This window comes from Calidris pugnax, unplaced genomic scaffold (genome assembly GCF_001431845.1).
Source record: "Calidris pugnax isolate Ruff unplaced genomic scaffold, ASM143184v1 scaffold41, whole genome shotgun sequence".
NCBI classification, from domain to species: Eukaryota; Metazoa; Chordata; class Aves; order Charadriiformes; family Scolopacidae; genus Calidris; species Calidris pugnax.
In genome coordinates, this window is record NW_015094509.1 from 8,163,242 (window position 1) to 8,175,424 (window position 12,183).

Sequence of the window (12,183 nt, forward strand, 5' to 3'; positions counted from 1 at the left end):
GCACAGGAGGAGGATGAAAGGCAATGGACATGAGTTGAAACGAGAGGTTCAGCCTAGATAAGGAAAAATCTCCTCCCACCCTGTGTGTTTTTGTCTCTGTCCTGTTTACCTACAGCACTTCTGCTCAGGACAAGGGGCAACGGACACAAGCTGGAACACAGGAAGTTCCATCTCAACAGGAGGAAAAGCTTTTTTATTTTAATGGTAACAAAGCACTGGAACAGGCTGCTCAGGGAGGTGGTGGAGTCTCCTTCTCTGGAGACATTCAAAACCCACCTGGACAAGTTCCTGTCCAGCCATTCTAGGTGAACCTGGTTTGACAGGGGGGTTGGACTAGATGATCTCCAGAGGTCCCTTCCAACCCCTACCAGAGATGGCAGAGAGGTACAACACTGCTTAGACCACACACTTGCCCTCCATCAATGCAAACCAGTTCCCAGAAGAACTTCTCCATTACTACAAGCATTCCCAGCTACTCCATACCTACCACACCTGAGTGGGGTGCTCAGGCATCTGGGTTTTGACTGACAGAAGAGAACAGACTTCATATTTTTAATAGGCCATTTTTTTTATTGAGAGTTAAGATCACGTCTCCCCATGGTGCACAGAGCGCACTATGAAAACAAAATACAGAAGATTGCTTTAGTAAATACACACTGGTTAAGCAATGCTACTTTTTTGGCAAAGTGCTGTATTTCGTCGGTTTTCAGCTTGTGTTAAAACTATTAAAAAATAAGAGCCAGACATTCTTCCGTATCAAAAGGACTGCTACAAATAGAGAAGTGGCTCTGGAGAGAAGCTGCCATATATGCATAGACTGATGTACAGTATTAATTCTAACTGAAATGTCCCTTTTGAATCTTCAAGTTTGCTGTGTAGAAGGCACAGTTTAAAATGCAAATTTGTCTATTGACCAATGCATATGAAAATACAGTTTCAGCAAGATTCATGAATGTCAATCAGTATGAGACAGTGCAAGGCCTCCACTTTTACAAGTAAAAACACACACTTTAATACAATTCAAAAACCATATAAAAAGCCACACAGCTCACTATTAAAACAGAAAACCAAAACAAATCTAATTGCCCAATAGCTCCAGGCACAAAACAGGGCTAGACCAACATAAATACGTAAAACAAATTAACAAAAAGCCATTGATGCAGTACTATCTCACACAATAATATGGTTTCCAATATTACAAATCGAGAAGCACAGCTTTGTGCAACAAAACAGTTTATATCCTGAAAGATATAGGTTTTCATCACCAGAAAGTCATCTAGTAATGTAGTATAAAAAGATCAGTATCTCCCAATTCTAGGAGCAGTCTAAAGTTGCATTTACTTGCCTACTGAGAAGAACGGACCAAGGCTCCCACTGTAATGCCTGGGAGCCTTATACTCTCAACTCCAAATCCCCTGTTAAGAGTTAAAGGATCACTTATTCCTTCCAACATGGGGAGGTGGAGACTCCATCTTCCTTCATTTCACTTTAAGAAAATTAAAGCTGAAGGAGAGTAGTTACTTTTATATAAAAGAAAAAAAATATAGGAAAGCAAAGAATTTTCCTGAGCTAGAAAGTTGGCAGTGAGGAGAAGGAAGTTCAAGCCAGGCAAAAAGTTGGAGTGATAAAAGTAGATAGTCTGAGGCAAGTAAGAGTTTTCAGGAACAGCTGAGAGACTGGTGAAACTACAGCTATTTGCAGATAAACCAGAGTATTTGGACCACAAAAGAATTGTCTTATGGACATGGGCACACACTGCTGAAAAGAGTAGTAACAAAATCTGTTTTGGAAACTCCTGATGCGACTATTTTTGTTTTCTTTCACTGTTGGTATGAAATCAACGAGTCTTTTTTTTTTTTTTAAGACTAGTCTATCCAGGAAAGCACCTCTTTGCTTTTATACATTTAACTATTTGTCAACATCCCTTTGCAACAATCCCAACTAATCCCAGTGAAGCAGCACATCTACAGCAAGACACAGGTTATGAGTGGTGTTTCCTGCACACTAAGTATGTGCCACAACAGTTCTACCTGCAGGACGTGCAACAGTCCCACTACATCAAGGTTAATCCAAACTGTTGGGTTTTCACTTCAGTGAAACTGAAGCATTTAGCTGGATTTAAAGCACTTCATAAGCCTGGAATAATTCACATTATTGATCTTGTGTGATTTCAAAGACGCCTCACATGGCTCCTTACACTAACTTCTGTTAAGGACTATATAAGGACTACTGGAAGACATGGTTGAAGGTAATGTTAACACTTTAATGCCCTAGGCACTAAACACAAGGGAAAAAAACAGTAAGTCACATGAAGCACTGACAGAAAGGGGGAATAAGTTTACTTCTGTTTCCCCCCCTTCTTTCAGGACAGATTTGTTTCCTCACCTCCATAGCCATTTAACCTACTCCCCAGATTGAGCTGTCAGGGTTCAGCGTGCCACGTGGCTGCTGTGTACTACACACTCTTTGTTAAGATGTGAGCTTTACTTTTTTTTTTTAAGTGCCTGCCAACTTCCAAAACATCTCACTCGGTGTTCTTAAGAAAACTGCTTGTTAGTTTTGAATGGCTTTTCTTTCCTGTTTGGCCCACAGAATTGCTACCCAGTCCTTCTGCCCCCGATGGGCTAGGAGAACCACCACTGCCAATCTCCATTTTTACACACCCTGTTACCACTGTGTTTAGTTCTGCAAAAGTGTTTTTCAGCATGCTCTTCTCCCTGCCACACACTGCCCTTCATTTCCAGTCACAATTAACTCAGACTTCATTTTCGTAGAGAGAAAATTAGAACTTCTGATAAAACCTTCCTTCTAGCCACTTTTGAGCTACTCTCAATCTGTAAATAGGAGACAATCTAACAGCAATCAGCAGCTCAGAAATAGCTATTCATCAGCCTGACTTTAAAGAGCAGTCAGCCAACGATGAGATTAAAAGAATGGTGGATCCACCATCATTTTCCTTTAACTAGACTAGAGATCAAGTGAAATAGGGTAGGGGACATTCTTTCGAAGACACAAAGGGAAAGAGTTAGAGAAAGGGAGTAAGAACTCGAACTGTACCCAGTAAAACCCAGTTTGGCTCTCTGGGCCGTGCCTCTGCACTTAACCCACAGGTCCACTTTTTCTTCCACTCCACTGTGAGGTACTACATCTGTAACACCAGTGCCATATCACACTGCAACAATATTGAGGGGGGACATTTAACCCTTATCCAATACCCATAATTAGTACCCAACACACCTACAGGCTCCACTAACACAAGTGGGTACCAGGCAATTTAGATTAGATGTCCTTCTTGTAACAGTTGAGCATAGCTATGTAATACCTGTTGGCAGCTAGAGTATTTCCTCATTAGAAAGTAATCATAAAGGCTGAGTACAGACAGATACACAAGCTGTCAAGTAGTGGTCTTTACAGCATATGGCTAACCTTAAAATTTTCTAACTCCACTTTGATTAATGCAAAGTGTCACTGATTTCCGTATCAGTTAAGTTTCTTTTTAAAAAGAAAACCAGCTAAGAACCCATCTATACGTGATAGTTTTATAAAACAGCACACAAACTATTGTACTGATAGGCTTCCAAGACACTGAAATTTAACATCAACATTTAGGACTTGCTGGGTGATTGATGTTTAGAGATTTAGGTGTCATTTCAAAAGAACGCAACGCTAGTTACGATTGGGTTTGAGGGACTGAGGATCAGCTTCAGATCGACCACACTTACCTATGCATGAAAACAAGAGCAACCTAAAACAAATTAGACCATAGATTAAAAACCACAAGAGCCATCAGTAATTGAACTGACGCTGACAAGGCTGGTGAACAAACAGTCCGTTGTGCTTGATTTGCCGCGAGTGGCAATCCCTGGTGAGGTTTTGGCGACGGAGACCGTTTCTGTTGAGATAGTGTCTTTCATTATGTTCTTTTATCCAGTGGGTAGGACGAAAGCTCTTGTTTTTTTCCAGAAAAGTTGAGCGAGTAGCAAGAGCTGTGACGTAGCAGTGAACACGCTGTCCCGTTTCATTTCGGGCCTCCAGTCTGGAAAGGTAACAAGCAGGGATCAGCCATTACTGAGGTGTGTTGGAAAGACATGCAGACTACAGGGGGCGGGAGAACATGGACATCAACATCAAGCATTTCAAAAGGACACTGTTTATCTACTGGGCAGATATTTGGGCTGAAGCAAGGTCAAGCTTATTTAGGAAACCCACGCTGGTAAGTAATGCACATTGCAGCTAACTCACTTTTACTGTGAAGGCATCACAACAGCTTTTGGGTTTTTGGTGTCTTATGCTATCATGCCCTTCCTTCCCCACCCCACCTCCCTAAACCCAAGGTGCAATATAGACCAGAAATAGAAGGGGATGCGTGTCACACTGCTCCAGCTTTACAAGACTTAAGGTTATCCACTAGGCAAAGTTTGGTTTAAAAAATCATCTTGAACGTAGGTGGTCCAGCCCAAAAACAACAGCAGCAGCACACTAATGGTCGTGTGTTTGGATTGCCAGCCACACACGTAAATCCAAACAGTGTTCATGCAGAGGATTGGGAAAGATAGACCAGTTGTGACACACACAGGAAATAACTTAGAAGGATTGTTCCTCAACCAGCCCTCTAGATTTCACGAGCAGACAGCAGCTTTGGCAGACCCTTACTCCATCATGCACTAGTGGAAACACAAACAGCCTTTGCAAGCAGGGACTGACATATTGAAAAAGGACTTCCCTACTTGACAGAACAATCACTGATGTTTCCTGAAACTCCTAAAGTACAGCTAAGAATAGCCTGGCAGTTTTAAAGGCCAAGCAAATCCCAAGTCCCAGTGCCACTGCTGGTGTGACCAGAGCTGCTTGTCTTCTCTCTCCCCACCCAGGACCCAACAGCTATCTGTCACCCCAGTGGTGCCCAGGAAAGATGTCTGCAAGGCCAGGAGCTTGAAAGAGGTCTCTTGGGGAAGTCTGTTTTTCAGCACGAGTGTGACTTATTAAAAAGTTGTTTCTGGAAGAGCCTAACTTGCATGTATTGTACATCTCTGCAGACATAAGTCTGGTCTGACACAGAAGTGAACTCTTCTGCCTCCTCCTACTCCACATTGGAGTGAAATACATACTCTCTGCCTCCTCCTTTTTTTAAATATCCAAATCCACTTGCTTTTGGCTCCTTGGGTGGCTTGATATGCCCGACTGAAGCCACAGCCAGCCATGTGCATCATGCAGGGTTTCCCCTGTTCATTCACTGGATATTGTCCTGAACCTAGCACTACGAAGCAAGAAATAAGCAAGTAACAGCACAAATCAGTTTATAGTGCTTTGTAAACACTTTCTATGCAGATTACACCACTTTAATTTACATGAGGGTGCCTGCAAATGTAAGGCTACTGTTTCCTATATGGGCCAATCTGTGGAGGTGGAACTCCAAATGAAGCCTTTCCAGGGAAAGCCATGCGGATCCAGGAAGCCACACCACCTTGTGTTACCAGAACTTGAATTTCCCAAGCAGGCCCCTGCTGCATGTCATTAGCCAGCAAAGGGCAGCAACTGCTCATACAAAGTGGTGTGGTTTGTTATGGAAAAATATGACTAACCTGACCAACAGAGGGAAGTTTATACAACATCCTTTTGCTTTGAATTTAAAAGAAGCGAATAGATTTCCTCCACAAAAGGAGAAAAACTGGTTTATAATTGCTGGTTGAAGATATTTCAGCTTCCCCCCCCCTTATCAAATACCCTTCCAGCACTGGTTTACAAACCAACACTCTTCTACTTGCCATCTAAAAGCAAAACCAGGAGAGCAGAGGTGAATTCCCTAAAAAGCCACATATTCTTCCAAGATGCAGCGTTTTGGTATCTTTGTGGTTGCCTTCAGTAGCCTGGCACTAGTGAGCCCTGGGCACTGAGAAAACAGGGCTGATGAGCCACCATCAATACTGTCAACGTGTCATTTTTAGGGGTGCTGTATCTAAAGGCAGACCCCTGCTACATCCATTCCCTGCTGTGCCCCCAGCACCTATTTTGCTAGAAAGCAGTAAGTGCCCTGCTAATCACACTACACAGCCAGACTTCACAAGGAACATTAAAGGCTTCACACCCCGCCCCAATTAATATTAAAGTCATTTTTCTGCACTTAGCATTTTGGCTTGTTAAAGCAGATGTAGTTAGGCTTGATCAAGTAACATCATTTGGCACAAAGGTTAGTCCTAAAACCAGTATTGTTTTGGCAGACAAGGCTCTAGAGGAAGCAGTGTTGCTAGCAGCCTGATCAAACAGAAAGCACTGTCCCAAACCAGTAGTACTTACTGTGCCAGTGTGCCTTAAGCAGCTTTTCTTGGCCCTACAATGTTAAATGGCCAACCATTAAACCACTAGAGACTTCAAAACAGCTTTTGAAACTTACTGCTTTATCTGTGCAATTGATTTTTCCCAGTTTGTCCTCTACCTCAGCTTCAGACTTAAGCCTACTCCCAGTTCTGCCACCCAAAATAACTCTTATACAAAAGCCTGGACCCTCTGATGAAGCAACACCACAGAATTCCAAGTGAGGAAACTTACTCACACACCCCTTGAAGATCACCACACCTTTAGCTTCCCAACACATTAAAGCAGCTTAACTGTACAGCATAGTATAACACGAGATTCTTCTCTAGAAGAATTTATACCAATATCCCTAGTTTATGAGTTGCTGAGAAATGTCAGAACCTTACTTTGTATGTTACTATAAAACATAATAGATATTTTAGACAAATGTATCTACTGCTTCTCCCTAGAGAACACCTCATGGTCTACTGTTCCCTTGCAGACTCCTTCAAACCCTCATTTTAAAAGGCACTGTGTGCTCACAGCTTTCCCCCCCAGTTCAAATTAAGTGAGACACTTGATGCTTAACATCAAAAACTGCCCTCCCCAATTATTTATACAAGTCCCTCCTGCTCCCCAAGATTAAGTTGTATCAGCCCTATACATTGATATTATCCAGTAGCCTCTCACCTCCAAGTCACCCATTTCTTTGAACTAAGAACTTTGAATACAGCGAGGAGGTGATGAGGAAAGTCAATGGGCATCTACCTACAGCAACTCTACCACTACACTCATTTTCCCCCCTATGTAACAAAGCTTACTATACTATGGTTTCCTCCCTCCCCATTGTTTCTAACATTAGGCAGCAGGTGGAAGGAAAACTCAGTCTTTGTCCTTTCACAGGACTCAAAAAACACCCAATTATTTCCAAATCAATGAACACGTGGGCAAATGTGGAGTCATGATGTCAAAAAATACACCTCTCTGTATCCTATACAGCTGTATACACTGGATAGGTACCACCAAAGCAGCAGTGCACAGCAAACATGCATCTGCAATAATTCCACATGGCCAGATCTTTAGTACACATACAAAAAAAACAAGTGCCAAACAGCACCACTTCTCACCTTGCTAAAAGTAGAAGTTAGCAGTGCCTTTTTTTTTTTACCTTGAGGGAATATGTTTTGGGGAATATTTCAGTTTGCTTTTGTTCCACAAGCCACCTGTGGAAAAATTTAATCCTGTCCTATCTATAATCCTGATCTGATTTCTAGGTGCGAGGAACAAGGAAATGCCAGAACAGAGTGTGCTGTCAGGACAGTTAATGTAGTATGTTTCACCTCCCAAGGTGACTGAAAGGGTAACTGACTGTTATGAAAAAATACATATAGCTATGGAGGGGGCAAAGTGCTTTCAGATCTACCTTATCAACCATACCGTTAACTGCCACCAGTTTCAACAGGAACTGGAGCATATTCTGCAAGGGAACAATTAGGCTCCATAAATATTCATTGCAGTGTCAGAGCAACACACCCAACTGCTTCCTGACACGGTCATCTTGTGTAACATTTTTCTAAGCAGCCCTGACCACCCTTCCCACCTCCTCTAGCCTTCATGCTTTATTCACTCGCTCTGAAATAAGCTGGAAAATTCAGTATTAAGTGTCTAAGCTGCTCAAGTAGAAACCAGATATTTTCATTCAGCAACAGAGCTCCCCGAGAGGAGAAGTCAGACATACCTGGGACTACCTGGGCTGTGAAACTCCTCGTCCCCACACCCAGTCTCGTTAAGGCCGTGGCAGGTGTTGTGGACAGCATAGACAGACATGCTGGGATGCTCTATGAGGAGGTTCTCCATGGGGCTGGTTTCCACTTTGATAGTGGTTAATCCACCTGCAGTAAAACACGGGGGAGGGGTGATAAACCAGCTCTCCTCCATGGGGCACGACTCAAACTGGATGAAGCACGACTCGCTGGCCTCCGGCAAGCGTTCCAAGGGAGAGGGCAAACAGGAGAAGACGGGCGAGCCATCCGCAGCCGATGCCTCAGCCATGTCCGCTTCCTCCGCCGAGCAATTAGTGCAAGTGTCTGCTGTCCGTGGGCATTAGTCAGTGGAGAGGAACCCACACGTGTTGGTGATTGCAGGAAGTTCAAAAACAACCAGGTTGCAGGTAGCCAGAAACGAGACATGAAAAAGAAAAACCACAAGGAAACAGGAATAAACCCCTGATCAGCATGTATACATGTTGTTTGTTTAGGTTTTTATTTTTTTTAAAGCAAGGGGAGGGGAAAAGGGAGTTCCCTGACAAGCCAGAGTAGACACGTAACACAGCTGTTATCAGCAGAGCAATCCAATTGCATAACAAGTCAAACATATTTCATCTGTACAAGTGGTTCTGCTGAAGCCTGTGTCAGACTTATAAACCTGACATCATTTTTCTCATCGGTTTACATAACATGTTTGGGTACATTTGTTTGGAAAACACCTATGCTCTAAATCCACACTGGTTTCCCTTCGGTCAAGTTTCTCCCAAGCTACTGGTTTCTCAGCAGAGCTTACGTTTGAGGGACATCTTACCTATAAAGTCAACCAGAATCCACTCGTCATCTTCTTTCTCACTGAACTCTGGCTCTTGGCTGGACAAGCTATTAATCTCTCCCATGAGCATGTTATTTAACCTCTGGAACATTACTAAGGCAGGAACAAGACTTTGGCTGGTAAGTCTTTATATCCAAGGTTCAAGGCACAGCTCACACTGTACTAGTAGAGTGGCATAGAGGAGATTAAAGTGCATAGATGCTGTATCAGCTTAGGTAGAGGAGGACATGCAGAGGCATGACTGGTAAACAGTTTGTGTGAAACCTGCAAAAAAAAAAAAAGAAAAACAATGATAGGGGTCTTAATGACAAAGCAATAGGTAACAACCCTAAACAGACTAAAAACTCTCCCCTTAGTGCAGTCTGAGGCACCAGTGAACATTTCCAAGAGGAGCGGCAGCTTCACTGGCATTCACCATTCCCTACCAGCTAGATACACTCAGAAGAAGCATAGGTTTCTCCTCCGAGCTGAGCTCCTTCCTCCAGATCCTCCTCCTCGTGCAAAGGTCTGTTCAGACATCAATCCCCACCTTCTCCTAGGGGAGGAGAGGTCTTTTGAACTGGACCCTTGTGCCTACGCTCATCGAGGTGCTCTCCAAGCTCCCCGCCTGTATTCTCCTGGTCAGAGAGAGATGCCAAGGAAAAGCACAGGTTTTTTGCTCCAGACATGGCATGTCCTCTCTTGACACAGCCTCACACCTCTCCCAGACCCCTGCAAGGGTCACCATAAGCCTAAACATTACATTTTGCAGTTAAGATAAAAAAAACCCCATTACTACCAAGAAACTGAATGTTCAACCACCTCAGATGAGCACGCTTACAGCATTTGAGTATTTATATATGAGCCAACAAGCAGAAGCCACCAAAGGAGCTGAATAAGTATAGGGCTATACAGTTAAATTGGTGAGTATTTTTCACGTAAGTTAATTTCACCATAGTAATACGTGAATTATTGCAGCATGTCAGAATTATTACAGATTAAATACCCATTTAATAATTAAATAAGGAAGAAGATATGCCTGTAAGAGGGTACAAGTGTCTACATTCAGAAAGAAAAAGGGAGTAAGACACACTACACTAGAAAAACCCAGCCATTAAAAGAAGATACAATCCATAAAGAATAGTATTTAAGACCAGCATACACAGCTTCGTCCTGTAACTCTCAGGCCACACTAAAAGGTCATTTTGGCCTCCTGCATCACCTTATCCTAGGACACCAAATGCCATCACCTACTTGTTCAATGCAGGGACAAGCACCTGCTCCATACTGTACTGCTCCTATAGACCTGTATGCAGTTACCTCCTTATCCAAAGGGCACAAAAAGATAGGATTAGAATTTAAAGTAGTCTTCAGAAGCAATATGAAAAGGTACAGTGTACCTCAAGAAGTTACACACTCTAGTTCCTCAACAGGAACCATCAGCTGCAGGAAAATATAAGACTAGGAACAACTGGCTCAGCTGCAGTAGTGATAAAAGGCTGTTTTTTCGGAACATGCTTGGAAAGAAAACATCTGGACTATCTTTAAGAGAGCTGCAAGAATGATCAGAAGCCTAAAGAAAAATAATAAAGTTTAAAAAAAGATAAAAACAGAGGGAAGGAAGAAATGACAACAGCAGTCAATAATGCAACAAAAGATGCAAACATTGATTCCCTTCTTGCTCGTTCACAGTAAGCAGAAGTGGCTTTTCACAGCAGTGAAGTTCAGCTCTCAGTGGTTACTTGCAGGAAGCGCTTTTAACCATGAAGGTGGCTGAGCCCTGGGTGGGTGGGTTACCTAAGGAAACGCCAAATGCCCACAGCCTTCCCAAGCACCTTCTTGAGGAGGTTTGAGAGCTTCAATTGCAGCCAGAGCTTGCCACAGATAAGGAAACAGATTCTAAGTGAAAACTTAAAGTCCGTAGCTTTCCAGTTATCTTCTGCATCCATCCCTAACCCTCTTCTGGCACCAGGCCTAGCAACAGAAGAGTTTGTTTTTTCTTTAGGCTAATTAGCAAGCCATAGAGTAATTACTGATCAGGGCTGGCTTCCCCCGTACTCCTGCAGCCACACACATGCCTTGCCTCTTTCCTAGATCTAAGCTGGAAGCACCTTGGGGCACGGGCTGTCTCTTTGTTCTGCTCGTAGAGTGGAGCAAGACCAGGGCTCACACTCCTACATGACAGCTCCACAGCAACATCCAATCATTAACCTCCACCAAGGAAAAAGGGGGGATCACTGCTCCCAAGACCTACACAAACTACAGCTTATGACCCATCAGTGTCTTTCTGTAAATCAAGAGCAGGTTGTTCCATTTTTCCCTTTCCCCCATCCCAAGGAGGATCCAAAAAGCAACCTGAATCATTTAGAAACAAGTTGATGTTTTGATGTCCTCTTGGACAAGTGCCTTTAAAAAAACCATGCCACACTGGCATGCTATTGTGCAAGGCAGATGGGGACCCAGAAGTGATGCTGTTATCACGGGCCATCATTAGGGGAGGCAAATGAGACAGGCCAAAAGAGGCACTCCTGTTCTGAGACAGGATCTATCAGCTAGAGAGACATGAAAAGACAAAACTAGGAACAAATGGCTCAGCTGCAGAAACGATGGAAGGCTGTTACAGATAACACACTCAATCATAGAACAGTTTGGGTTGGAAGGGACTTTAAAGACCATCTAGTTCCAACCCCCTGCCCTGGGCAGGGACACCTCCCACCAGACCAGGTTGCTCCAAGCCCCATCCAACATGGCCTTGAAGCCCTCCAGGGATGGGGCAGCCCCAGCTTCCCTGGGCAACCTGTTCCAGTGCCTCACCACCCTCACAGGGAAGAATTTCTTCTTAATATCTAAGTCTCCTCTCTTTCAGTTTAAAACTGTTACCCCTTATGCTACATTCCCTGATAAAGAGTCCCTCCCCATCTCTCCTGTAGCCCCCTTCAGGAACTGGAAGGCTACTATAAGGTCTCCCAGAACCTCCTCTTCTCCAGGCTGAACAACCCCAGCTCTCCCAGCCTGTCCTCACAGGAGAGGTGCTCCAGCCCTCTGAGCATCTTGGTGGCCCTCCTCTGGACCTGCCCCAACAGGTCCACATCCTTATGCTGGGGACCCCCCTCGAGCTGGAAACACAGCACTCCAGGTGGGGTCAACAACATTGTACTGCTGTATAAAAACCCTTTTTTTCTTTATATTCTAGCAGAGGGGATGCGGTGCATTCTAAGCAAAAAAACAAAACAAAAAACCGGAAGAGACACCTTTCCCAATGACTTTTACAGTTCTCGGGAGACCTTTGGCTGCTGGTACCCCCCCCCCCCCCCC

General features: G+C 43.7%; 1 protein-coding gene across 4 annotated transcripts in view; it reads right to left on the reverse strand.

The window, feature by feature from the left end:
* Positions 1 to 549: 549 nt before the first annotated feature.
* Positions 550 to 12,183, reverse strand: part of TP53INP1 (tumor protein p53 inducible nuclear protein 1) — a 12,447-nt gene continuing 813 nt past the window's right edge. Inside the window, exons 2-5 of one of the 4 annotated variants that reach the window (XM_014965548.1) lie at positions 8,869 to 9,153; positions 8,030 to 8,378; positions 6,295 to 6,328; positions 3,877 to 4,036 (exon numbers count right to left, since the gene is read on the reverse strand). In XM_014965548.1, coding sequence (XP_014821034.1) covers positions 4,019 to 4,036; positions 6,295 to 6,328; positions 8,030 to 8,378; positions 8,869 to 8,980 — 513 coding nt within the window. In that variant the 5' untranslated portion in view covers positions 8,981 to 9,153 and the 3' untranslated portion in view covers positions 3,877 to 4,018. Of the gene's footprint in view, positions 4,037 to 6,294; positions 6,329 to 8,029; positions 8,382 to 8,868; positions 9,154 to 12,183 lie in introns of all 4 variants that reach the window. The other 3 variants (XM_014965547.1, XM_014965546.1, XM_014965545.1) reach the window with 3 other exon arrangements.